Source organism: Penicillium soppii, assembly GCF_028829465.1.
Source record: "Penicillium soppii strain IBT 18220 chromosome Unknown utg000004l, whole genome shotgun sequence".
Classification (NCBI taxonomy): Eukaryota; Fungi; Ascomycota; class Eurotiomycetes; order Eurotiales; family Aspergillaceae; genus Penicillium; species Penicillium soppii.
The window spans coordinates 1,445,286-1,472,175 of NW_026643234.1; the positions used below are offsets into that span (position 1 = coordinate 1,445,286).

Consider the following 26,890-nt stretch of genomic DNA (forward strand, 5'->3'; position numbering starts at 1 on the left):
AGAGAAGAGTTTCCAGTCGCCCAAGACGGTCGGAGATACATTGCAAGGTGGGGCTCTTTTGCTCCTCTCTGTTTTTGGTGGGATAGACACAGGTAAGTCCACCTTTAGAACAATTCGTACAAGGCACCGCTCGGTCACAACGGACCTTGCGCCGATGACATGCTAGACAGGAACGCGCGCCTAGTTTATGTTGGGAATCACCAGTTCCCTTGTCCAAAGAGGAAGATTTTTGTACTCTCAGCATAATTAAGACGACATAGAAAAGATCTGGAGTTAAATTCTTAAAAATAGAAGATGTTATGCGAGAGGTTCAAAGGTTGATCTCTAAGGGTTTGGTGTTCACGGAGTCTCGAAGCCGAGAACTCCGCAAAGCGTCACAGGCCCTCTTCGGCCTCGGGGTTTTCGGCCTGAGATCCGCTTCAACCCAAAACAACTTAGGACAAGTTATTTCTCAGCGTGGACAGTCTGGTCTCCATTGAAATAAGTCATCGTCAAAAATGCACTGATCTATTCTGCTGTTGCATGAAAGGTGCCATTTTGTAGAATATCGGAGCACTTCAGGTTATGTTGTTCAGAATGATTCTTTTGATATATTATGTTACAAGCAGCTCATGCTTTTCAAAATTCCAGTTCTTCAAAATGTGCTGCGCGCTTTTGCTTGCTCTTGTGCCCCTGGCTTTAGGCTATGATAGTCCTACCAACGAAGCTTGTGCTACCGCATACACTGCGTCTAGATTCGCTACCGATGCGTTTTGTGCCACTCTCGCTGCTAGTATAGTAACGGCTACAACGGGGTCTACCTGCCTTTGCTTCGGCATGTAATTCTAGCACAAAGCACAATTCCAGTGCTTGCAGTTGATAAATAATACAGGCAGAAATTCCCTCAAGTCAATCATATGTACGCCTTTGATTTACAATGCAGTCAGCCTCCGATCAATTTCACTGCATCAATACAAAGTAGGGCCAGCTCGTGGCTAAAACGTGGGTACCAAACTATCCACAAATAAACCAATCTGATTGGTATACAGAGCGGGGCTATCCCCGAAGTAGCCATAAAGGTTATCCAAGTGGGTCACAGGGGACTATATGTTCGGCATACTCGGTGTCATCACGCGTGGAGCTTGTCGGAGAAAACCTATGATGCACCAGCTTTGAATGGTTTTGGTCGGTGGCTGTTACCGAAATGCCGTGTAGTAAGGGTACTACAAAGGCTATAAGCCCAATTTGGTCAGTTCACAGACCTGCCCTGGTAGACAACTTGAACCAGTTTACACAACGATATGGGCTTTGAATCAGATGAAACTTTCTCTCAAGAAAAAGACGACACACCAAATATGCAGAGCTTAGTGCCACCCTCGGATGGGTTCCGAGAAGGTGGGTATGGCTGGGTTTGTGTTGCTTGCACCTTCCTCATGAACGCCCATACATGGGGTATCAATGCTGTAAGACAAGTAGACATCTCCTCACTTACCTTCATTAAAATTTCACTAATAGTATCTCAACGAAACTCAGGCATACGGAGTTTTTCTTGCCTTTTATCTTTCGTCCGATATCTTTCCTGGTACATCGTCTCTGGAGTATGCATTCGTTGGAGGCTTGAGCATCTCTTGCGCTATGCTCATTGCACCTCTCGCCACCTACCTTTGTCACCGGCTATCCCATCGCTTTGTTTTGAATGTTGGGACCCTCCTCGAAGCACTCTCCTTGATTGCCTCCTCATTTGTGAAAGCCAACTGGCAGCTCTTTCTCTCTCAAGGAGCTTGCTTCGGGTTTGGCATGGGACTGTGTTTCTGTGGCTCCGTTGGGATTACTTCACACTGGTTCAAGAAGCGACGAAGCTTAGTCAATGGTATTGCTTCCTCTGGCTCGGGAATAGGCGGTTTAGTCTATTCACTTGCAGTTGGTAAGATGATCCCGGAATTCGGCTTTCCATGGGCAATGCGCACACTGGGAATTTTATGTTTCGTCATAAATCTGACTTGCGCCAATCTCCTTCGTATCCCCTCATATTCAGCCATCGCAGCAAAAGCCTCACCCTTTCGCCTGTCCATCATTCTGAGATTAGACTATCTATTACTGCTAGGCTGGGCATTTTTAAGCGCACTAGGTTACGTGGTTTTGCTTTTCAGTCTGCCTAGCTTTTCAATCGCAATTGGCCTAACCCAGCAGCAAGGCAGCTTGGCAAGTGCTCTCCTCAACCTCGGCCAGGCTATCGGGCGCCCAGCAGTTGGCCTTTTGAGTGATCATTATGGGCGAGTTCATGTTGCCCTTATTGCTTCGCTTTTGACAGGCATTCTGTCGTTGGTATTATGGACTTTTGTCGAGTCACTTGGCTTGACCTACTTCTTCTCGATAGCTGTTGGATTGTTCGCTGGAACCCTTTTGGCTGCCGCTGCACCGCTTGCCGCCGAAGTTGTGGGTTTGCAAGATCTTGGCACAGCACTTGGTATGCTGTGGTTCATACTCTGCCCCCCAACAACGGTAGCTGAAGCCATTGCGTTACAACTGAGGGGCTCTTCAACAGAGTCAAAGTCGTATCTAAGAGTGCAACTCTTCGTTGGATTCATGTATATAGGTTCCGCTCTCTGTTTGGCTTTCTTGTGGTTTGAGCTACGGAGGAAGCGAACGCTCGCCTTGAGTTGAACACAAGGTCGACAGGGGCAACTTACACTAGCCTTCTGTTTGTCAGATGTATACATGGGTTGCCCTTTCCATTACATAGAGTAGAACATTTGCCAACATTTTCGGTCAGCTCGAATGTCCTCCCGCTCATAATACATTTCTGTCACAATTGGGAGTCCCACTGCAAAATGAACCATTCCTTTGGAAAATCGGGGGAAATGGTGACCACCCCGATGGGTCATTTTCCTCAATGTCTCTGGGTCGAATAATTTTGATACGTAGTCTTTGTTCCACGGACATGTACTGGGGGTAGAGATATTTCCTTCTGGATGTCACTAGGATTGTACTTGAGGAATGATTGAATGGGGAAGGTCATCTTGTCCTTGACTGCATTGATCATACCATACTCAATCAAGGTGCACGCATCTGTTGGTCTGTTAGCCCAATAGCATATAGTGACTTGACATAATTAATTACACCCTTTAGGCCCCACCTAGCTCGGCTGGGGCTATAATTATTTATGTTCCAGTACTGTACTCAGATCACCGCAAGTCCTGCGTAATACTTTGGAACTAGCCCGCATGTCAGCTGGGTGGTTTGGCCTGGGTCCGCGTCTCGCCCAAGCTATGCGCATGCGAACAAGTACCTTACCTGACGCTTTGGCAGTATGCCGAGTATTGGTGTCAAGGGTTATGATGTTGCTGCGGGTGTTAAGATCGTGGATGATCTGGAGCTGGTTTCGAATCTGGCTAACGTTGGCCACACGCAGAGTCTCGCTATCCATCTATGGGTAACGACGCATAAACTGTGATCCTATGACGAGAGAAAGAACCCGGGTGTAACATAGGGGATGATTCGTACTTCGGTCGCTAATTCAAATTTGTGCATGTCGAAAACAGTATCGCCGGCTTTGATGAACCATTCTAACAATCGAATGCACAATGAGTGGTGGCTTGAGGTACCTCCACTCTAGCTGTCGTTAAAATTTTCATGGTAATGTACTTTGATGAATATTCGAAGGAATTGGCATCGCTGCAATCAAAAGATCCCTTAAACCGAAATAAAGAGACAATGTAGCATCGCATCAACTGTAATGTCGCGGATTTTCAAGTATACTCAGAACTGCGCTCGACACGGCAACCCAAGATGACATATTTAGTGTTTCGAAAATAGATATTGCGATTTTCATTTGTGCATATTAGACTTGAGAGTCTGAGATCGGATCGTCAGGGCTTTCGAAGGATTGGGCAGAGCTGTTGGGCTGCCATTGGTGGGAAGATCATGCATGGCTATGTTTTTTTTCGATCAGCCATTTTTGTTTTGTTTTGCCGTGTCTCTCATGGCTGCCCAATATTTTATATTAGATTGTTTCGAGCTAAACTGAAATTACAAGTTTTTGCGTTGTAAAATGGCGGTGTTGATCATGAAAACGATCAACCGCCGATCGCTTTTGACACGGCGTAGGAGAAGTGGCCATTCAAGGCTTGTTATTGGGGTCAATTAATTTTGAACAAATCAGAGTTGAGGGTGATAGGTTTAATTTGAAGTTCCAGCCTCCGTAAAAGAAAAGAAAAGTACGGAGTACGTAGCTCTCGAATTACGAAGGCAAGTAAATCGGGTGGTTGGGTATATGGAGAGGCTGGGAGACTCACAGACTGGGGGACTGGACCACAATTATGCTTCTCTTTTCTTTTCTTCTTCCATTCCTTTTCTTTCTTTGTTCACATTCCAATATTCGATATCCGAACAATTTGAGATCTCGGGTTACTGGTGGTGTTGATCTACAGTAGGTCACTCACTAAAGTATACAATCGGGTGAGACAAGACTAGTACGCAGCACTTCCGCACCAACCCAGCAAAAACGCCAAAGACTCTTTCAGCTCAGGCGAAATTCGACACAAATACAATCTTGAGCGTTCCGTCTCTCGTTGTGCGCGATGCGGCCTTCATCTGTTATACCGGTCCTTTCGACACTTGCCCTACTTCTCGACCACGCACTATTCACAACCGCAACCCCGCTCGGCCTGGAAGAAAATGCCCTCGAAAACATACTAGAAAAGCGTTGTGCCAACCCTTGCGGCTACAACGACTGGCTCTGCTGTGAGACTGGTCAGACGTGCACTACCAACAGTGCCAATGAGGCTGTCTGTTCAGATGGCAGCGGTAGTGGTGGAAGCTGGGAATACTTCACCACCGTCTACACGCTGACCGAAACCGACACATCGACAATCACATCTGTATGGAGCAGTCAAATAGCCGCAGCCACGAGCACAGGCACCTGCAGAGTGGACCTGGGCGAGACAAAGTGCGGTACCACTTGTTGCGAGGCTGCGCAAGAGTGTGAAGACGGCCAATGTGTTGCAGAGAGCTCTTCGGTTGCTGTGACTGCCACGGGAACAGGTGCAGGCGGATCAGAAGCAACACCTGGCGTTCGAGGAACGAGCAACGGAGCCAGTACCGTAACAGCAACCTCCGCCCCAACGACTACCGAGGGCTTCACCGCACCTGTTGGAACAGATGGAGCGGATTTGATCGGAGTCAAAGCCTCAAACAATGATGGAGGATTGAGCGGCGGTGCGATAGCAGGAATCGTCATCGGTACGATCGCCGGTGTTTTCTTGTTGCTGCTTGTCGCTGCATGCCTATGCTGCAAGGGTATTTTGGATGGTTTCCTTGCAGCTCTCGGCATTGGCAAGAAGCGCCGTAGACAGGAAACGACCTATATTGAAGAACGTCACTCTCACCATTCACACGGAAGTCGGCCTCCTGTTGCTGCTCCTGCCGGGCGTCGGTGGTTCGGATCCAAGCCACCCGCAGAGGGCAGTGAAGTGAGCGAAAAGAAGTCAGGGTTTGGATGGGGAACGATTGCCATTATCCTTGGTGCCCTTGCCCTTTGCTTGGGATTGAAGAGACGCAAGGATAGAGAGCATGACGATGCCAAAACTGAATCATCCTACCCGAGCTCTTACTATTATTATTCCGACTATTACTCAGGAACAAGTACGTTGAACCATTCTGAAATACCAAAGAAGCTGTACTAACTTTTTCATCAAAGGTAGCCGAAGTTCTGACCGACGAACTCGGGACACACGGCGCTCTCGACGCTCGCGCACTCGATCGGGCCGTGGATAGATTGCTACATCTGATACATGTGCTCAGTGACCTTGGTCTTTCCCCTCATTTCTCTTTTTGCCGACACTCTCGGTTCAATTATGCATTTACGGCGCTGACTTTTTAACGTGACTGATGTATCACTACGATTTACCTATTGATTTCCGGGTTTGCTTTTTTGTCTGATGTTGATGAGCCATTTACCCCTCTGAGGGCACGTTGTGATGTACATATGAAATTATGAGCACATAAACTTGACATGATAATATGATTTTTGGATATGATTTTTCAAAATGTGAGGTCTTCTTTCACCACTTAGATTATAATCTGCAACGACCGGAGATATGACCACTGGATAAATCCATAGATGTCATTTAACCGGACCCCGGCATGATAAATTTACTTCGCGCATAGAAATTGCAATGGCTGCAGCAGGCAAACAGCTAATCTTGCAGGGAACAATGTATTCTGTCCGCAAGGATTGCCCATCTGCAGATTTACAACCCAAATGACGGTTTTTTTTGGAATTCCATGAGACAAAATTAGAATTTAGAGAACAAATTGATTCTAAGATCTATATTCAATTGTTCCAAAAAGCCGTAGATGCAATTGTTTCGTAGAGTCGAAAGATGCAAACCACACAAAAAGGGACGGGCGTTAGGATCTATTCTCCCCGCCTTCACTTCCCCCGAAGTTCTTCAGTTCTTCTTTCACCCTCTCTCTTACTTTCTCTCGTCATATTACTCTTTTGTCTCCCAGCATCGCATATCAATGAGTCCAGTATCGGGATTAAACTCCTGACGCTATCAACTTATTTCGATTTATTTCAACCAAGCCCCATTTTGCAGTGTGCCGGTCGCTTCGCCTTCCGATTCGGAGTATTACGAGTCGCTGATACGACTCATCGCCCACTATGCTCCAAGCGCAGACCCAACACGTTTTCTCTCATCAGCATCAATATCCCCAAGCTGATCCCTCCTGGCTGCAGCATCAACAACAGCAGCAACAACAGCACCACCAGGGTCAGCCGCACCCACACCAGTCGCAGCAGCAGCACGCTTCCTTGGTCGCCCAACAGCATGCCCAGGTGCAAGCTGCCGCTGCCGCAGCTCAACAACAACAACAACACTATGGCCGCATTGCTATGAATGGTAATGGCGCCGGCAACCCTGGGCAGGGAGCCGGCGGCAGCGGCGGCATGGGTGGAGAGGGCATGGCCAATGCGGTCTCCGTCATGGACGGTGGAATCAGTGAAGAGAATCGCAAGGTCTTCATTTGGGTCGCAGAGCTGTTAGATCCCGCTCGTAGGGAAACTGCTTTGATGGAACTGAGCAAAAAACGGGAACAGGTCCCCGAATTGGCTCTGGTTATTTGGCACTCTTTTGGTACCGCCCCCATTTTCTCAATGTGCGCTCCGCTCTTTGTACAACAGCTAACGGTCGGCATCTTGCAGGTGTCATGACTGCGCTCCTTCAGGAAATTATTTCGGTTTATCCGCTATTGAACCCTTCTCAACTCACTGCCGCCGCTTCAAATCGAGTCTGCAATGCGCTGGCGCTTTTGCAATGCGTCGCATCCCACAATGAGACCCGCACTCTGTTCTTGAACGGTAAATAAGCAAACCTCCACTACCCAATGAGAACATTGTGGCTAACTGTTCTTCATCGCTTAGCTCACATCCCTCTTTTCCTCTACCCCTTCCTCAACACCACATCCAAGTCTCGACCGTTTGAATACCTCCGACTAACTTCGCTGGGCGTCATCGGCGCCTTGGTGAAGAATGATTCATCTGACGTGATCAACTTCCTCCTGACCACTGAGATTATTCCTCTTTGTCTTCGTATCATGGAGACTGGATCAGAGCTGAGCAAAACTGTTGCCATCTTCATTGTGCAGAAGATCCTCCTTGATGACATCGGTTTGGGCTATATTTGTGCGACTTATGAAAGGTTCTACGCTGTAGGCACTGTCCTCAGCAATATGGTCACCCAGTTGGTGGAGCAACAGACTGTTCGCCTGCTCAAACATGTTGTGCGCTGTTTCCTTCGGTATGGCTTTTATTGTTCTTCTCTCCCTCCCTTCCATACTGTCTCCTAACATTAGCTACAGTCTGAGTGACAACAGTCGGGCCCGAGAGGCATTGAGGCAATGTCTCCCTGAACCCCTTCGCGACGCCACGTTCTCGTCCGTCCTCCGCGACGATGCAGCTACCAAGCGCTGTCTGGCTCAACTCCTCATCAACCTGTCCGATACCGTCTCGGAAGGGGCTCCCGCAGCCATGTAACATACCAAAAAGCATCTGTTTCTTTCTCCTGAAATATTTTATCTTTTGATATGCATGGGAAAGGCTTCTGGCGATTAACGGTCACAAGGCGCAAAATTGTGGTTGAAGAACTGGATGGATCCAACACGTGAGATATGCCATTCGATTGAGTGCATCGGGTCCACCATCTGTTTTCTCTTCATTCCTGGTTGTTTCTGTCTTTTCACCGCATTTATATTGGCTTCAGGGTTCGGTTATTTGCGGGGGAGGTTTAATGTATTCTTGTGTCTTTTTTTTCCTTTTCTCTCTTTTATTTTCTGTGTGCTTTTTTGCATCTTGTTTGTGGGAAATATGTTCTTATGTTCTTGATTTCTTTGACGGTACTATGGGCACAATGGTGCTATTTGTCGGGTGGCGCGAATTCTGGTCGGCGCTGTCGTCTGTGTGCATTTTCTCCTCGTCTTTGACGAACCCAAACTGCTCTGTGTGAGATAGACCTTTGAGCAAGAGATATCCAAAGATCCAGGCGTCTGCTTTTCTTTTTTATATTTTATATTTTATGCGTCTGTGTATATGCGAATGTCTTCAAAAGCATGGATGTACTAGTCTCCGATTAATGAACATTCAAATCTTCCATTGTCTTGATAATTCCATTATTCAGTCTATTGATTCTAATTTATATGAATGATTTATCTCAATGAATATTAGCTACAATCACAATACTTCTGCCCTTTTCAAAAAGAAAGTAAATGGGCGAACGCGGTCGGCCCTCACGTGATCCTCGACGCGCCTTGATCGAACGCCCATCCGCATTGCCTCACGACACGAGAAAAAAAAAAGTTCAGACTCAAACTGACATACTTATCAGACTTGTCTGTGCTTTTTGAGCCTGGATTTCTTACTGAAAGTTGCAGATCTTGTGGATTTCATCTCCGTTTGAATCACCTTCCAGTGAACCCTTGTTAACCACCTTAGAAACCCGGCCTTGACGGTTGTCCCGCCGCGATGGGATCGCGAAAGCGCACCCGCTCTGAGGTCATTCCTGTGCCCGCACAAGAGGCCCCAGAACAGCCTGGACTCCTGTCCCAGCTCAGAAGCTCATGGGCCTTTGCTAGTCTCATGCAGTATATTGCCATCTTTGGGCATGTGATGAAGATTGACGAGGAGTTTGGAATCGAGGTATGTCTGCTCACATCTTTGAGATTAGATCAATGCTGCGCATCGTGTCGCGTTGATGGAAACATATCTTTTAGTTGAGATTTACGCTGACAATCCGGTTTTACCCCACGCCAGGACCTAGAAGTCGAATGCCTCAAGCCCGAACCCTCGCAGAAGTTATTGGAAATTGGATTATGTCTGCTCAAGTGGATTTCATCCCACCGCGGTCTTACGTACGTTCACTGGGTGTATATTGCTATCAATGGGACTGACTCTGTGCTGGTAGGTTCGACAATTTCGACGAATACACCAGACGCCAATACAATGCGAAAGCGCCTCACATCACCAACCCCTTCGGATATGAAGAAGAACCAAACAAATTTCTAGATTTCGATGTCTTCACTAAGATCCGTGTTCTCCATCAGCTGACGGTATGGACATTCTGGAACGCGGACCGCATTCGCGACAAGATGCCGGAGAAGAAGGAAACCGATCAGCTAGAATGGGTAAGCTAGACCCCTGCCCGGCTGTGGACCCCCATAGATTATATGATAGAGTACATACTGACATCTGTCTAGCGAATTGAAGAGTTTGGTTGGGATCGTGAGGGGCGTTCATACTATGTACTGGACGACAACCGCCTGTACCGTCGGACCGACCCTCCTCCACCACCTCCCCTCCAACGTCCGAAGAAGAAGGCGAAGGGCAAGTCATCCCGAGCGTCCCGAACGTCGAAGCGTACCTCCACGGCGGCCGCGGAAGAAGTCTCCGAAGAGGAGAACAAAACAACCAACGACTCAGGTGCTGCTGCTGCCTTTTCTGACGACCCTTTCAAGTGGGAGTGTGTGGCTGTGACACTTGAGGAATATCAAACCTTTTTGGATACACTTCAAAAGTCCAAGGATGCAGACGAGAAGAGCCTCCGTGATAGCATAGTGGAGCATATTCTGCCTATTCTTGAGAAGGCAGAGGAGGCACAGCTCCGCAAACGCCAGAAGCGCGAGAAGGAACTTCTGAACTTGCAGCTAGTTGCTGGGGCCAAGAGATCCAGCCGACTCGCCGCGAAGGAAGAGAAGGAAAAACAAGATCGAGAGGCTGCTGAAGCTATCCGCAAGCGTGAGGCCGATCTGGCCGAAGCTCGCAAAGAGCAGGCCATGCAGAACCAGCTCGAGGAAGATCGACAGTCCCGAACGATGACTCGTGAGCACCGTATCAGAGACCGCGAACAAAAGCGACTTTTGCACGAAGCAGAACTTGAACGGCTCGCAGAGGAACAGGAGCGACTTGACAGGGGTGAAAGCAGGGCGTCCGCTCGAAACATCAAGGCCGAGCTGGAAAAGTCCCAGAAGAACCTGGCAAATCTCAATCAAGACGACCAATGGATCTTTGATTGCTCTGGCTGTGGGGTACATGGTGAAAACTTGGTGAGTTACCCTTTTTGAGTCTGGTATGTCCCTCATCTAATATTATTGCAGGACGATGGTAGTCATAGTATTGCATGCGAGAAATGCAACGTGTGGCAGCATAGCAAGTGTCTTGGTGTCTCTCAGCAAGAGGCCGAGCAGGATGATTTCCAATTTGTGTGTCGCGAGTGCAAGCAAAAACAGGAAGATGCCAACAAGCCTAAGCTGCCCCCTCTGAAGTTCCGGGTCAGTGCTTCAGCATCGCCCTCGGCTGTCCCTGTCGGACAGAAGCGCAAACTGGAAGACGATGAGGAACAGGCACCGCCCTCGCCTGTGAAAAAATCACATGTCGCTCTTTCCAATGTTCAGAACGAACCCCCAAGATCGCAGCCTGATCTGAAGCCTACTATCAGCCATGGCAACTTCTATCCTCCTCCCTCGCCCCAGCGTCGGGCTCATTACGCAGATCGAACGCCCTTGCCATCCTCAAGCCCTCCACGTCCGCCTTTCTCCCCTCCAAAGGGCATGAATGGTTTGCTGCATTCTACCATGGAGCAACACCCACGACCTACGTCAGCTCAGCACTCTTTGCCCCCTATGCAACCAACTCATCATCTCCCTCCTATTGGATCCTTCCAGTCTGTACGACCATCCTCCTCCCACTCTGGTCAAAGCCCAGTCCACAACCAGCCGTCTATGTCTCCGACGCAGGGCAACCCCGATGTTGGCCCGCTTGCGGGCTTCCCTCATGTCGCGCCTAGCCAGGCACCATCACCTTGGAGCTCTTTCGAAACGCCCCGCCCGCAGTCGGGTCATGGAGCTACACCGGCAATGTCTAGTACCTACCCGTCTTTCTCCGCCGCGACACCAAACGGTCACCATTCATCGCCTCCCCAGAGCTCTCACGGCATGGGTATGTCAGGAATCAGCCCGACCAAGCAGTCACCTCGCCCACCTACCGCCAGTGGAATGGCCGGTGCGCCGGTCCTGCCACCCATCCGCAGACTGGAGCCCAGCCCGAAGCTAATGGGTCGTAGCTCTCCAGATGCTCCTATCCCTCCGCCGGTCAAGTGCATGACTCCTGAGCAAGAGGAGCGTCGACAGAGAGAGAATGCCTCCATGCTACACCAGGCACACCACTACCAGGGCAATGGCCAACATCCCATGTCGTCGCCATCCCTGAATCGCATTCCTCCCTTGGGATCTAGTATCACTTCCCAGTACCCTGATCCTGTCCCTTCCCCTCAGCGCGGAAGCAACGGTCACAGCCAATGACCTCATCTTCCAGCAGTCTAAACGGCTATTTCTTCCTTACTCGACGATTGTTTTATTTACCCTCTTTTTGAAGCATGCACAAATCTGAGAACTGATTTGGTCACACCACGAAACTTGCATTCGAATCCATGAGCTTCAGTTCGTATTGCAGTGCATTTCAAAAGCAGATGTGACATGTACCATTGGTCTGGTTTAACTTCCGGGCAATAAGGGTTGGATGTTATTCAACCGGAGTCTTTCTCCCTTTGGTATGGTTGCTTTTATTGTCTTCTTTTCTCGAAAAGTCTTTCCACGTTTTTCTATTGCGGACAGACCCGTTGATGCACCATGTTTTGATATCGAGTTTACCCCGTCGTTGTTGGTCAGGACTTGCTGTCTTATGGGAACATTCTTTGATTTTCTTAAGATTCGTTGAGTCCCGTGCACTGCTGACGGTCTGGCGTTTTTACATTTCTTTTCATTTGTTTCTTGTTTTACATTGCATCAAGATGGATGGGAGCTCGAGCGGCGTTTTCAGATGGTTTGACCCTAGGGCACCAGGTGTTATGATGGGCTAGGACATGTATGTGTATTTTAATAGAAAATCCTATTCGTTTTCATTCCAAGCTCCCGTCGATCTAATTTCAATTGAAATTTTAATGTGGTGACTCATATATTGTTGGATCTATATATTCTGTAGCTCTAAATCAACATTTACTTCCGTATTTAACACTATGTAATTAGCTTATTATTTAACCAACTATCTTTCCATTTAGTCACTCTTATTCTTTCCGTATCACTACCTAGACAAGGTTGATGGTAAACACAATAGGACCCTACATACGAAGTATATACAACGCAGTCATGGTTGAGATAGACTAACTAATAAGTCGATCGACATATACCCCAAGCGCCAATGCAATCTTGGACTGCCTCATGCAGTCATGCCCAGTTGAAACGCTAATACCTCATGCAATCTCTCATTTTACCCGGCATAATACAAGTCCAATAAGTGGTACGAAGCGGCTCTTAACATATTTTGTTTCTCATTTCTCATTTTTAATCTATAAAAGCCCCTTGAAATTACAATGGAGAAATTAATAGCGAGGGGGTTGATGCCTAGAAAACGAGAAATTAAAAACAATCTTGAGTCCCATCTCCCAGCCGTGCATATATTTTTGAATGGGTGCGCTAACGGAAGCTCGTTAAAAAAAGTACAGCACCTAGCCAAGTCTGTCGGGACTAGCATGCGGCGCAGTCAGCTTGCCTTCATAAGCGGTTAAACGTGGGCCTAACTGGATGCGATTGATGTAGATCGCACACTAACTTGTGCAGCACTAGCTCCATGTGTATCTGACCCCTATCTGACGGCAATTCGTTGCTTCAAAGGCAGGGGACTATGCTAGTTAATCGATCCATTATTATGTCATATTACTGTCATGTTTGGACGTGCAGATACAATATAATGTTATATCAAGAAAAGATAGTCCAAAGTAATGCAATAATATATTAATGATATAATATAATACTACAAGACCGAGATCTTTTCAAGTGTAAATGTCACTTCCCCGACGTAGACCGTGGTTCTTTGTATAGGGCTCCCGGGCTCCCGGTTTAAGAACGCATCCGTGCTGAGGCTCTCTACTCCGTATACGGAGTATACCTACGAAATTTAACAAAGGCCACAAGGATATGATCTTCCCATTGCTCAGTTGATTGGTGCATTCTTTTAATCGACCTAAAACTAGATAGCCGAGAACCACAGCTACAGTAACGTTATTCATTTATCTTACTAGTATAGTAGATTGGGGATCGTCTAGACACCAAAACACACACCACAACTGGATCGCAGGCTCGTTGGGTCATATTTCCTATTTCCAACATAGTACGGAGTACTATACACGATGAAGAGCCTCAGTCTCCGAACAGCCATCAATCTCCGAACAGCCATCAATCTCCAAACAGCCATCAATCTCCAAACAGCCCCTGGTAGGTAGCGTGTTCGCGTGACAGATTTCGATCCGAGCTTTTTCCCTGTCCCCACTTATGCATCTCATTATATGTGGTCCGTACTGTCCAAAAAAAAAGGAGAAGTCAAATAAAAAGCAAAGATGGACAAATAGCTAGGGCTATGATGTGGATATTGCTCGGATCTCTTCCAGCCACTCGTGCCGTCCCGCATTTATGAATTCGGAAATTGGATCATGTAAACATACCTTTGGAGGGATTTCTGTTCTGTTCCCCAAGTCATTCGTAGCTGGATTGTAGACGTTATCGACACATCTTGTAGTCTTTCCTGTCAGTATGGGGTAAAAATTGGGAACCTAGTCACAATATACTCTGTGGGGAAACCGTTGTTGGTGAAGTGTTTGTCAACCGTGTCAAGCTTAGTCTAAGACACGGGAGGCCACAGGTGACTATTTTTCCACTAACTGATTTAATGATACGAAAGGACAGACAATTGTATTCGTGTTCGGAGATCGGATTTGGTCCTTTGATCTACATACTCCGTACACCACCATGATTCATGATCAGATACAATATACTCTGCACATGCTCATAAATGCCTATGAGATCATATACGGCGTGTGAACCTTTCTAATGTTCAAATAGATCTAAGCAATAGATGGATATTGCAATTACTGCCTTGGCGACTTTCTATGAAATATATCTTTATGTCCGAGAACTCTAATTCCCCATCTATCTTGCTTCCTCAATCTACTCAAACAAGATGCTACCATAGAAAGAGCAGAAGCCCCTCTTCGAAAAAAAAAGATTTTGACCAAGGGATATTGTGATGAACCAATTGTTTCTTACTTGGGACTAAAGAACCGTCGTTATCCCGTGTTATCCCATCCAGATTTAGGGGAACGTACGCACGGAGATCTAGACGGATCAAAACCCACATAACGATCCACTAACGCTTCCGGAGATCCGTTGAGGTGGGGCATAGTACATCGATAGTCATATGTTGCCCGTTGAAAGTGACGAGAGACGCAGACCACACGATTCGACCGAAACTCTGATATCCACGATCTGGCTCATCTCATTTTCCTGTTGCCTACTTAGGCGCCGTTCCCCATATTTTTTGCCATTCACGTTAAATCCGAGTTCCTAACTGCACTCAAAATCTCTGCTTTATTGTTGGTTGGTGACACCATCAGTATCTCCAGTTGTAGATCTGTTTTCAAGACCTTGTAGGGCTTTCGGATGGTCCGCTCGGATACACCGAGCCCCCCTGTAGAGCACATGACCGTTCCACGATGCGAGGCCAGACCAGGGGGATACCTAGGTAGTAGTAACTAATGACTCGTTTATATTCGTTGATAGCTTTCATATCGAGGTAGTCATATTTTTTCTGACGATTGTTGCACTAAATGTGTAGTTAGTATATCAATATTCATTCTCTCACTTTCATTCGTTCTTGATGTTGTAATGAACCACTCCGAACAATGCACCAACAATGTACCGGCTGATGTAACTACTGGGTAAACTTCGGGGACCACAGGAGCGCGTCTAGGAGTCGAGCAGGCCGGATCCGAGCATCCAATCTGCTTGTGAGGATTATCATCTGTACTCCGTACAATACACGTGCTTACAAACAACATTGGGGCCCTAGTGCCGGAAATTAACTTCCAGAGTCGAGATGCCCAATGGGGAACAATTGACTGGTACTGCGTTTGCCATTTCGGGCAGCACCGAATCCGAAAATTACGTACCATACCCAAGCTCTCTTAACTCTTAACACTTGCGGAGGCTATTGCGCATTAGATCTATGATACTTAGCCAATCATACAACTCTACTGTTCACTGGCGGAGAACTTCGGGGATGAAAGTCTATTACTGAGATCCTCGATATGAAGATCGACGCCTGTTACTGACACTATCCAAGCTAGCGGGACTTGGCATAGATACAACAAGAATTAAAAAAACCCAAGGAGAGAGAGAGAGAGGAAGAAGAAGAAGAAGAAGCAGCGATAGCTACATTCGGTAGGTTGCTGCGAACACGAAACGGCTATATTTTAACTCTCAAAACTCAGGCGCCAGGGGAGGAGAGCCAATCAGCAAAAAAGACAGTACGCCAATTGAAACCTACTACATGCATTGCAGCACCGTGCGTTCTGGCAGGTAAACCGTTGACGATCCCTCTCCAGCGAAAATTGAGCATTTATCCCGAGTTCCGCCAGGGCTATCACATATGCTAACAAAATAACTTACAAATGCGCCTTTGTGGAGTCTTTCAGGTTGAGACCGTTTGCCAATTTGGTAGCATCATACCCTGGTCAAAATCGCCCTTTTAGTGCTGTCTTGTGGCCACTATTGCGCAATAGATTCCTTACAATAGCGGTCTGGTAGACATGGCTGGCTGCAAAGGCGAGGCTGAAAATGATCGCTTGCGCGGTATTTCATTTCTTGGCGCTCACAATTATTTGTCACTGTTGGACTTGATAGGAGGTATAGATAAAGTATTATGGGACATGAAGACATCACCGTGATTTCGAATGGCGATCCCCCCTTCCCTTTCGTGCAAACCAGCTGGTTCGCCCATTCATTCGAACTCTATACTTGTTTCGTCCAGCTATGAGACTTGACCGCCAGGAATCGTGGCAACGAGATGTTACGTGCTCGGCTCTTGGAATTTGACCCTTTTTTATGAATGGTCTTGCCCCGCCCTAGATGCACCTAATTAATGTGCAATGACCATTTTGGGCCCATGGCGTTTAATGGCGATTAGTAGAAAGCATATCTTCAACTCTAAGTCTTATATTCAAGCAAAATCAACCGTTCCTTGTGAAAAACAAATTGGGAGCTTCGTCAAGGAGCCGATCCCATCACCAAAAGCAGTAACAGCATTTATCTCGCCGCTTTGGTCGTACATTCACCCCAACCCCTGCAGAAGAGGCGTGAAGCTAAGGGCGTCGGGGACTCGGGGACCTATCTAGGGGAGGAAAATGTGAGTAATAAACCTGTCCTATCCAATGACCCGGAATAACTCACTTTTCAGTATCCTATCAACTGTGACGCCCGACTTTGACTTGACAGCCTACTTTTCCCTCCTTTCCCTTGTAGACGAGAATCGTATCAACAAGGAAGCTGAAAAGAACCTGAAACGAGGATATCTTTAGAACACCTGGGGCAATCAGGGGTGAAAGAAGATGCTGTTGAGACACCCCCGTTTAGCAGTGAGACTATGGAGATCTGTGCATACAACGAAATACTCATGACACAAAAACGTTGAGTCACAAGATCAAGCTACGAGTCAAGAGAGTTTAGTGTTTGAAGCTTTTCCTCTTCTGTCTATAGATTCGGCCTTCCAGAAGATCTTGGAAGGGGAACGAGGAGGCTTGAGCGGGGTGATCCTTGCTGTCAATCTGATCTCTATCTTCTTACAGAGCATGCATCTTGGGCTCAGCCGTCTGAGCCCCGATCTACATGTTTCCTATTGGCTTTTCAAGTGAAGTGGAGTTGGAAATATCTGAATGCTAATTCGCAAGGCTGCTGGCCATTCCATTCCAGCGTTCCGCCGAATCGTCAGAGAGTGTTACTTTCTCATTTTTTGGTTCAGTCTACGTGGACATGGTTGACATGCAGGTATATCTAGGCTAAGGGTCTGGGATTATCCCAAATCGCCATTGAACTAATGTTACAGGGCCTATGGGTAAGGTCGATTCGGAATCATCGTTTTAGGAAGGTACATAAGTGACAGTCATTTGAACATACAATGCTTCCTCCGAGTCGGCGGAGAGTCTACATCAATCACACCGTTCGGTCTATCAATTGGTTTGCATACACCCATCTCCATATCATTACCATTATACATCAACCAGGTGATATTAGATCCTGACCGCAGCACTTGGGGGAGGGCAAGAGGCAAAAAAAGATAAGCTCAAAGCACAGGCTTGAATACTCCCCCGCCTATTTGTGAGCAGACAGTCAACCACATGGTTATGCAGTGTATGTCTCAGCCTTCCGAGATTTGGGTCATTGGCTACAGGATTTGCGCAGCACAGGGCACTTGAAGGCTCACCAGGCACCACATCCGGCAAATGAGTGACACTCGGCATTCATTCAACCCTTCCCCGAGTACCCTGGCAAGGGCGAATGCAAGGATCAACAAAGAAAAAGCATGCGAATATGCATAGCTAAGGATTCAATACCACAAAAATACCCGGATACCACGAGGGACAGTAATGAAAGATGAAAGAAAAGAACGTGGGTTGACGGGACCTGCGTAAGGCTAATTCGTTATTCCATGAGCCAAACTGTGGGAGCATTGTGCTACCTCCCTCGTTAACTGCAGGGTTTGATTGGAATTTGACCGCATTTTGGAAACCGCCACATCCAATCTTTGACATATTCGAGTAATTATAGAAGTGCCCGGCTCAAAGAACATGCCTGCCACAGGCGGTGTCTACTAGTCTTCATTCGAGGGGGGTGTGGTATCTCGCTTGTGAGCGCGAGCCGCTATGCAGATCTAGTAAAGAGATTGGCCGGGTAAAATTTTTTGCTATACAAAAGTACAAAGTAATCCATGAGTTCATAGATTTGGTGCGACGATAGTAAAAGATCACATATTATGAAGTTATAGATCGGCGTTGCCGTGCAGATTGAAGTTTAAAAATCAAGTAAGGAGATATGAAAGCCGGGGTTGTCTATCACGAACTAGGAGGATTTGCTCCACCTACAATACTGTACATCTACTTCGTACTATGTACAAAACTGTATGTTGTAGTTTGCACAGGAACTAAAACATGCATTCCCCGTCTCCGGGCGTCTCCACTCTATGCTCTAATCACCAACCAAAGCGGGAGAAGGGGGAAAAGGGAAGAAAAAGAAAGAAAAAATGTCTTTCCAAAAACGCGTGCTGAAATCACTTTAGAGTCTATTTTCCTTTTTCTGTATAGCAATCCATGGTTGATAGTCTGGGCATGATGGCGATATTGAAGCCGAACTGCTACAAGACTGAACCGTGAAATGTATCTCTAGTAATAAATCTAGTCCATGAAGTAAATAGTTTGATTGGTGGACATGTGGGTATTGCGGTATTGTCACGAGTCATGCTTAATATAACTAACCGTTAGTCGACCTACTTACCACACATACATGTCTTGCAGTTTTAGCTTTACCTTCTTCCCCCGCTAGATATGGAAAGAACGTGTACAACATTGTATAGCGAAATGCAGGCTTGTATCTTTCTGGCTACTTGCATTATCCTCTACACGCGTGTTTATGTTTGCTTTTTGGTTGTTGGTATAATCAAATTCAGATTCCGGTATGGCCCCAGAAAAAGGGTATAAGATAAGTGCAATATTGAAATACAGATCAATGCGCCCACTTAGTTTAGGTGCAGGGTAATATCACACTATAACATCTCATGAACCTCTGGTACTTGCTCGCCCCTCCTTACCCTGGTTCAAATCAGGCATTAGCATTTAACCCATTACATCCCCGGATAATAATTGGTGGTTCGCAATCTTCTTAATAGGTCCAAGGGGCCCAGATCTAACTCTCTTGAAGTCCATATGGATGGAAAATCATCTCATGTGCCTCGAGCTTACTACTTACAGTCAACGGTCTCCTAGTTGCCAAAATTTGGCACAAAGACAGTCGTTCAAGCATTGCAGTTTCCACGAAGTTACAGATCATCTATTCTCAGTTGTCAAGCAAGCCCTGGAGTAGGAAAAAAATCCACATATCTAGCCAATAGAAGCGATTGGATCTTATTAGGACAAAGAAGGAAGGGCAATCTGCGCCAAACGCCTCCACGAGCGTTAGAGTATAGACAGGAAAGGAAATATAAAATATAAAATCGAAAATACATAAATAGAAAACAGATAAAGAAAATGATTAAGTAAAATATGTGTAATAATCCTAAAGGGTACAAAGAACATAGCAAAAAATATATAATAATCATTTTATAAAATAACATTCCAAATAGCAATTCAAAACCAAAAGCCACACACGAGCAGAAGTAGATCCACGCCATGTGTATTGTATCCCAGGCGATATTCAGTTTCAGCCTCTAGCTGTTTGCGTATCTTTACTCTATGACTCTCCTCTATACATCTATTACTCTCCTCCTCTACTTCTATTTAGTTCAAGATCCTCCCTTCAATCTTTATGTCTCTACTCTGTTTTTTCTCTAAGAAGAAAAAAAATCCTTATTTGTCTCTCATCTCTTTGACGTTTATCCACTTGACTACTTCACCTCTAAACCACTGACACTTTGATCCATTTGAGATATCCAATTGGATTGGTGCAGTGTTTGTCTCACATACTCTCTGCAGTCGTGTTTGAGACCTCTTTCAGGGGAACTACAAATTCAAGACAGCCTAGAGTAGGACAACAGGAACTCTTTATTCTACATCTTTTCCACTTCTTTCCTCTTTCTGGAAACTCCTTCTATCTGTTATTCTCGCTGAATTAGCTTCCAGTCCATATCAGCATATCTAGATATTATCAGATTCTCTGTCTACTACAGCAAAGATGACAATGTCTTTGGTGGAAAGACCCATTCCTCCTTCGCCGCCTCAGTCTTCAGATGGGAATCCCCCTCAAGAGTTCTTTGAAGGCTCCGGAATGTACCATCCTGCCTATAACACAGTCAAGATGTCCGAAGAGATCAACAGCCACCACCATCTTCACGCTGTAGTGAGTTCTGTGAGTTCCAATTCTTCCCTATGAAGTCTGGCAATACACTGACCTCTCTAGCAATATGCCTCTCCCCCACAATACTACCAATCCAACACTTTTACCCCAAACATGACAACACACTCGGTAAGTTTCACGCTGCTTCATGTTTACGTACGAAACTGACAAGGACCGAAACCAGATGATGATGCCGGTTCCTCACACCACAACGCCTCCCCCAACAGGCGATGAAGGCTCTCTTCCCATGGGATCTCCATCTATGAAATCTGTGAACTCTGATTTAGCGTGGTCTTCGCCTCGTGGCCGTTGCAACCCAAGGCTCAAGAGCAAGCAAGCACGGCGCAAGCAAAACCGGAAAGAACTGTCTGAATGCGCGTTCAAGCTCGAGGGACCTATTAGTGTACTGACCGAACGCTTCCATGGAACCCCCATCAGAGACATGGATGCTTGGGTGGGCCGCTCTGCGGTCATCCGCCAGGAAGAGGTCCGAAGCCGAAACGGAAAGATCTCTCGACCCATGAACTCCTTCATGCTCTATCGATCTGCTTATGCCGAGCGCACCAAGAAGCTCGTCGGAGCCAACAACCACCAGATCGTCTCGAAGATCGCAGGCTTGGGTTGGAAATTGGAGCCTGTCGAGATCCGCAGGAAATACGAAGAGCTGGCAAAGCTCGAGCGTGACAACCATGCTGCCACACACCCAAATTACAAGTTCTCCCCAAACAAAACTATAAACCCTTCCAACCGACGAGATAGCGGCTCTCCCTCCGAGGTGCCAGCACACCTCGGTGAGGAAGCTGGGTTTTCCGACTTGGACAGTGAATTTGGTGGATCGATTGCCTCGGGTCCTAGACCACCATACGGCAACCACTCTCGCTCCCACAGCTTCGAAGACCCCTATTACGATACCAGCAGAGACTCCTCGCCATTTGGTGTATACGAATCTATGGTCCCTGGCTATATGCACTCACCCTGGACCAATACGAGCCACCCTGCTGGCCTGCCTTCCGGCATGGGGTCACAAGTTGAAGACATGCGCTTCCGCTCAACCAGCCCCACCCACCATGATATTACATACGACTCGTCCCTCGCGGGAATCCCTGGCGTGGCTCACTACGATCTCCTCCAGCAGCCAACCCAGCCGAGCAGCGACATGGACCCTCGACTGCTTTCCCAAAGCAGTGATGTCGTCGCCATGGACGGCTCATACCCCCACCCATACTCTACTTGGAATGACGGGGCGATGCATGGCCACTACCCAGCTGCGTCTGCACCCTCTATGTCACCAAGCCCGGCTCCCTACGCGCACTCGGATATGGGTTCGACCTTCCTACCGAACATGCACATGGAGAGTCGCGACCCGATTCTCGATATTTCTCGTCCTGCGGAGGGCATGAGCGAGGTTCTCCCTGGAGAATTCGCGACGTGGTACGTCGAGGAGGCCTCGGGTTCCTACTAAATTTACTCGGCGCGAGAGTATACCTCGGCCGTCTTGTGCATCTGATACTCCGGTCTGCCATGTTATCTGAAAATGGGCTGACCATTCGTCGTACCCCTGGCTGAGGCGGCAAGGATTGGCCACGCTGACAAGCTTTCCGATCAAAAGCTCAATGTGAAACGGAGTTTGAGAGGCGTACGAGGCTTGGGAAGGATTTATTTGATTCTGTCTTTTACTCACATTTCTGTCTCATAAGTTCCTTGATATTTGTGTCTTCTTCTTTGATTCGTACCTTCGTCTGGGGGCCTTTGTCTTTTTCTGGACGCTTTAGATTTCTGACATTTCTACGCCGAGAATGATGGGAGGATTGCGATCGTTTACTACTCATTGGCTCTGTTTCAATCGAATCTTTACTCCAGTATCTCGATCTTAGACAATTTGAAGTGTAGAAAGAGCCGAGTCCCTTGAACCCTCAAGTTAAACATGACATCGGCGTAAATATGAGAAATAAGAGCCTTGGAGATTGACGGAGACGAATCCTTTGGTCATTCTTGCTTGTCCAATCTTCATTATTTGGATATAGTAGTCTGCCATGCCATCTTTTTCTTCTGGTTACTCTGTCTCTCTTCTCATCTGGAAGCTCTACAAAAGCTAAGCTGAACTGTTCGTCTGGGTTCGCTGCGGCTGATGGAAACGACCTGTGTCCCCATCGTGTAGTCGGCACTTTCACCACTGCTTTTCCAGAACGCAGGCATAGTCCACGTTCCAATGGGGCTTTGCACGCAGTTCATCAAAGCCATGACTCCTATCGTTCTGCACCACACCCTCTTCACTTTGACTGCCAAAGTGTAAGCCGTGCCCTCGAATTGCGAAACACGGTCATCGCAGGAAGGCCACGGACCATCGCCAACGGGATCCGGTCTGATAGCTCGCGGTCGCTGTGACTCCTGACCTCTCTGTTCGACCAAAGATCTATAGGAAGTTCTGCACTACGTGCAAGGTAAGTTTTCCATCCAACGGACGCACCCAACCAGTTGCAGCGATTGGCGCGTTATCCTTGTATGTCGTTTTAGAGTCTGGTGCAGCATCACCAAGCCTCTAGATGCGAAAAGTAGCGCCGTCTGACTTGACGCGATCGTCTTCCCTGGCTTGTTCGACCTCCTCGGTGAAAGTGTTGATATTTTGGGTCGGCGCGTTCTCTTGTAATTCCATTTGGGCTCGCTCGAGATTCACTAGACTCTGTGGGAGTGATGGGGACTCGTTGCTTCCTACTCACATTGTTGCGAGCAAGGTATGCATGCTTGCTCGTCGGCCAACCACACTACATCAATACACTGTCAGCATCCATTAGGCGAGACAACCAAGATCAGAACTTACGACGAAGGACGTGCTATTCCAAATAGATGCAAGATAGCGATTTTGACCAATTCCTTGCTAGAGTAACATCGATGGAAAGCTGTGAGTCAAAACAAAAGGCATCGGATCGAGCGGCTCGCGTAGTACGTGGCCTCTGAGATCTCCATCGTTGTCAAAGTCTGATGCATAGTCATCACGACCCGGAAATACGATATGACGCAGAAGAACAAGCTGAGAAAGGAGTAGAGAAGAAGGAGCTGAAATACTAGAGAGGAGGATCAGGGAGATTTCGATGAAAGAGGCTCACAGGATCAAAGAGAAAGGATTCAAAGCAGATAAAGCTTTCATCTCTTGGTCACTACTCAAAGAGCAAAAGTAGAAAAGCGATGAGCGCACAGTTTCTCTACCATCAGCTCTGAGATTTTGGTGTTCACAGTCTTCGTGTTCTTAGCTACCTAACATTTCGACATTCCCAGCTTATCAATTCTGTCTTTAATTCCATCGGCTGAATTGTCTCATTCCGAGCTCTGCTCAATGTGATAGGTAACAGGCTTGGGCGGCCCAAACCGGGAATTGGGGGCCGGCGCAGGAGGAAAGTCAGCATCAGCCTCCAAATTTGAAGCACCTTCGAGTTCTGGGCCAGAATTTGGGTTAGGGTGGAGGGTCCAGGTGTTTCTTTTGAGCTCCCTTTGAATCCCCCGCCACTTGCTGTCGGCTAAATGGAAGTAGCTCGGTAGGGAAGCCTTCCGACTGACCCCATATCCAGCCCATTCAATAATCAAGTTGAGGGAACTAAAACATGGGGTTTCCATTGGTGAATATTGACCTCAAATGAAATGAATCGTCTCACCCACCGTTATTCAAGTCAGAAATATTGATGCCGTAGTTACGCGCAACGATACAATAGCTACAACAGCCCTTTGTCGAGGCAAGCAATTGCCGGGCTCCATTAAAGCCGGGCGAAGAGGGTAAAGATCAAATTTCAATTATGTTGCGTATAGTTATCTCTATATTTGATTCTCCCGAGGTCAGCCCTTTGCTTGATAAAGCAAAGAATGCTGTCCCCTCTCCGCTGTCCTTTCGAGCCCTAAATCAGGCAATATCATTATACCGCCTTTGCCACCGCCTTAATGTCAAGCAAGTCGAATTGGCTCTAATGACATGAAGACACCAGCAAGACATTCTGGATTGACATCAATTCGGTGGATACCCTTTTCCCACGAGAACAATTACGACAAATCCCTTTCTTGAGCCCACGCAAACAAAACAATCTCACAGACGTCCTCCGCACCCCTCCTACCCCTCAACCTACACAAAAGCTCCGCAAACAATATCCATACCCATAATGTCGATTTCCAACCAAGCTCTCCAGAAGGTACGTTAAAGAACATACATACACACAATACCCTGAGCTTGGATGTTGCAAGTAGACGCGACGATGGAACAGTGTGGCAAGCCAAATCGGTCTCGCCTATCTCTTTGGTGACGCCAATGGATGTCACAATTGAGCATGGCGGTGTTTATCTTTACATGTTACTGACTATTTCTTGAAACTTTAGCTCCTCCAGGAGATTGAGGCCCAAGCGATCGCCTCCCAGCAACAAATCAGCATCACCAAGGCTCACATGACGGCCAAGCAGCGCGACATCCGCATGTTGCAGCTTACATCGAAGGAGCTGGCTGAGTTGCCGAGTGAGACGAGTGTTTACGAAGGTGTCGGAAAGATGTAAGCTTCACTTTTATTATTATTGGCTCTAATCGCCCCTGGTCTCACTTTGAGTCGCAATGTTTCAATCTCAACACTCTACTGATACTGTGACTGACATACCCCTGTTCCAGGTTTGTCAATGTCCCAGTCGACACCGTGAACAAGCGCCTTACTCGGGAGAGTAGCGAGGCCAGCGCCGAAATTGCCAGCCTCGAGAAGAAATTGCAATACCATGAGACAACGAACCAGAAGAGCCGAGAGAACCTGCAGCAAATTCTCGGTTCAGGTGGCCGGGCTTGAATAGAGAAACACGATCAGTGGACGGACGCGATGTGCCCTTAGGGGCGGAGGGATAAATTCCCTTGGTATACACTATACGAAGGAAGAGTACATCGAGCAGCGATTCCAGTGAATTTGAATCACAACTGGTGCTGACCAACGGCTTATGCTGTCGACTGGTTTCCTGTGGATCTGCGATACAAAAGAAGATGAAGTCATCGTCTCGGGGCTGATGTTGCAGGGAGGGATTAATGCATCTCCAGATTGCCCTTCTATGTCCGGCTGGACTGGCCTGGTCTGGCTCCTATGAAAACTTGGGTGAAGACTTAGATACCCAGGAGTTATTGCTTGCAGAAATATTCATTTGATATGACGAGGTGAACCCCATCACCGTTAGATCTTAGTGTCTCCAGAGGTAGTACCCAAAGTGCCATCCACGGTGCATCGATATTGCAAAAGAGCAGCATTAGGCTTCTATTATCGAAGGCTACGATCTATTATGCTAGTATGCATATCGCTAGTAGAGATCGAGTCTTGCAAACAATGTGCACATCCCTTGTGTTAGTAGAAGACCAGAGATACTAAAGGATGATAAATTTGATGCTCAAATCGAAGATCTGCTAGTTGCATCTTCGGACATGTCTAGTGGGGCCGATGATAAGATCTTATCATGCAGCTGTCGCTGTCGGCGACGTAAGGAGAATCTCTGATGCGAAGCACGGTTAAATTCACTTCATATTCTGTAAGTACTAGCCTAGGATCCGACCAGAAGTTCCTCAGAGGCCTCTAGGTGCGCGCATCTTTAATGCTCCCATGTGCCACATTTTCAACGCCGTTGGCGTCATCTCCGTGCTCAGGCTGCATCAACACCCACTGTGTATATTAACGATGACGTATGTGCTCTGGGGCAACACCCTATTTCCCTGGAATGCAGACTGACCGCATAGTGTCTCGTGGAACATTACTGCATCGTACATAATTAATCGTGGCGAATAGTTAGAGCATCTGGTCACTGAATAATGATGCGGAGTTGCCGATAGGTGAGAAAGATCCTTGTTCACGTTGGTTCTTAGCGGGGTTTCCCCGGTCTCGGGCTGGAAGAAAACGTACAGCAATATATTCTTTGTTATCTATGCTGCAACTAGGGTATTCGGGTGTGGCGGGTCCGGGGCTTAGAATGTGTACGTTGAGTATAGGGTCTGGTTAGGGTTATGGTAAGGCTGAAAGCTTACGTTGGAAGTTGAGGATAGTTGAATTCGAAAACACTCTCATGATTTGAAGTGGTACATGATTTTGAAGTAGATCGGCAACATTCAAAGTGTTGTGTCAGATTTAAGCCTACAAAAGACTTATAGTGGCTGACGATAGTACCTAGGTAGGTATATCTCCACTGTGACACAGATGAGTTGTGCATGCAGGTTTGTCTGTCAGCGGTGAGGTGGGCAATTGTAGTCTATAATTAAATATACATATTTAGTGTAGATAAATTCATAGATGTCGAAAAGCAACGTAATTTGCGAGATAAGAGAATCGCAACAATTCAAATTCGATAGATCAGGCGTCAAAGTCAGGTGCCATGGATCAATTCACGGGACCACCCGGCCCCCATCCACGGGTTCAACACCGCATTCCGTGGAATCACGTTA

At 47.1% G+C, this 26,890-nt stretch overlaps 10 protein-coding genes across 10 annotated transcripts; 7 read left to right on the forward strand and 3 right to left on the reverse strand.

Annotated features, from left to right (window-relative positions):
• Positions 1-639: 639 nt before the first annotated feature.
• On the forward strand, positions 640-822 carry N7529_003966 (endopolygalacturonase D; the record flags this gene model as incomplete). The annotated part of the gene is made up of 1 exon (XM_057239493.1): positions 640-822. The coding sequence occupies one exon, from the start codon at positions 640-642 to the stop codon at positions 820-822; it is 183 nt and encodes a 60-aa protein (XP_057098788.1).
• A 458-nt stretch (positions 823-1,280) lies between these two features.
• Positions 1,281-2,643, forward strand: N7529_003967 (uncharacterized protein; the record flags this gene model as incomplete). Its single annotated transcript, XM_057239494.1, has 2 exons — positions 1,281-1,442; positions 1,495-2,643. The coding sequence occupies 2 exons, from the start codon at positions 1,281-1,283 to the stop codon at positions 2,641-2,643; spliced, it is 1,311 nt and encodes a 436-aa protein (XP_057098789.1).
• Positions 2,644-2,869: 226 nt separating this feature from the next.
• On the reverse strand, positions 2,870-3,406 carry N7529_003968 (serine hydrolase FSH; the record flags this gene model as incomplete). Its single annotated transcript, XM_057239495.1, has 2 exons — positions 2,870-3,048; positions 3,274-3,406. 2 exons carry the CDS (start codon positions 3,404-3,406, stop codon positions 2,870-2,872), a joined length of 312 nt encoding a protein of 103 aa, XP_057098790.1.
• A 1,153-nt stretch (positions 3,407-4,559) lies between these two features.
• On the forward strand, positions 4,560-5,663 carry N7529_003969 (uncharacterized protein; the record flags this gene model as incomplete). The annotated part of the gene is made up of 1 exon (XM_057239496.1): positions 4,560-5,663. The coding sequence occupies one exon, from the start codon at positions 4,560-4,562 to the stop codon at positions 5,661-5,663; it is 1,104 nt and encodes a 367-aa protein (XP_057098791.1).
• Positions 5,664-6,646: 983 nt separating this feature from the next.
• N7529_003970 (Rcd1-like cell differentiation family protein) lies at positions 6,647-8,017 on the forward strand (the record flags this gene model as incomplete). Its single annotated transcript, XM_057239497.1, has 4 exons — positions 6,647-7,118; positions 7,187-7,342; positions 7,406-7,781; positions 7,843-8,017. 4 exons carry the CDS (start codon positions 6,647-6,649, stop codon positions 8,015-8,017), a joined length of 1,179 nt encoding a protein of 392 aa, XP_057098792.1.
• A 984-nt stretch (positions 8,018-9,001) lies between these two features.
• N7529_003971 (putative PHD finger domain protein) lies at positions 9,002-11,832 on the forward strand (the record flags this gene model as incomplete). The annotated part of the gene is made up of 5 exons (XM_057239498.1): positions 9,002-9,175; positions 9,290-9,387; positions 9,441-9,660; positions 9,733-10,578; positions 10,630-11,832. 5 exons carry the CDS (start codon positions 9,002-9,004, stop codon positions 11,830-11,832), a joined length of 2,541 nt encoding a protein of 846 aa, XP_057098793.1.
• Positions 11,833-20,298: 8,466 nt separating this feature from the next.
• Positions 20,299-21,922, forward strand: N7529_003972 (HMG-box domain-containing protein; the record flags this gene model as incomplete). Its single annotated transcript, XM_057239499.1, has 3 exons — positions 20,299-20,463; positions 20,524-20,589; positions 20,645-21,922. 3 exons carry the CDS (start codon positions 20,299-20,301, stop codon positions 21,920-21,922), a joined length of 1,509 nt encoding a protein of 502 aa, XP_057098794.1.
• Positions 21,923-22,530: 608 nt separating this feature from the next.
• N7529_003973 (uncharacterized protein) lies at positions 22,531-23,113 on the reverse strand (the record flags this gene model as incomplete). Its single annotated transcript, XM_057239500.1, has 3 exons — positions 22,531-22,857; positions 22,928-22,997; positions 23,028-23,113. The coding sequence occupies 3 exons, from the start codon at positions 23,111-23,113 to the stop codon at positions 22,531-22,533; spliced, it is 483 nt and encodes a 160-aa protein (XP_057098795.1).
• Positions 23,114-23,772: 659 nt separating this feature from the next.
• On the reverse strand, positions 23,773-24,069 carry N7529_003974 (uncharacterized protein; the record flags this gene model as incomplete). The annotated part of the gene is made up of 1 exon (XM_057239501.1): positions 23,773-24,069. The coding sequence occupies one exon, from the start codon at positions 24,067-24,069 to the stop codon at positions 23,773-23,775; it is 297 nt and encodes a 98-aa protein (XP_057098796.1).
• Positions 24,070-24,602: 533 nt separating this feature from the next.
• N7529_003975 (putative prefoldin subunit 1) lies at positions 24,603-25,265 on the forward strand (the record flags this gene model as incomplete). Its single annotated transcript, XM_057239502.1, has 3 exons — positions 24,603-24,632; positions 24,817-24,983; positions 25,097-25,265. 3 exons carry the CDS (start codon positions 24,603-24,605, stop codon positions 25,263-25,265), a joined length of 366 nt encoding a protein of 121 aa, XP_057098797.1.
• Between the last annotated feature and the right edge of the window lie 1,625 nt (positions 25,266-26,890).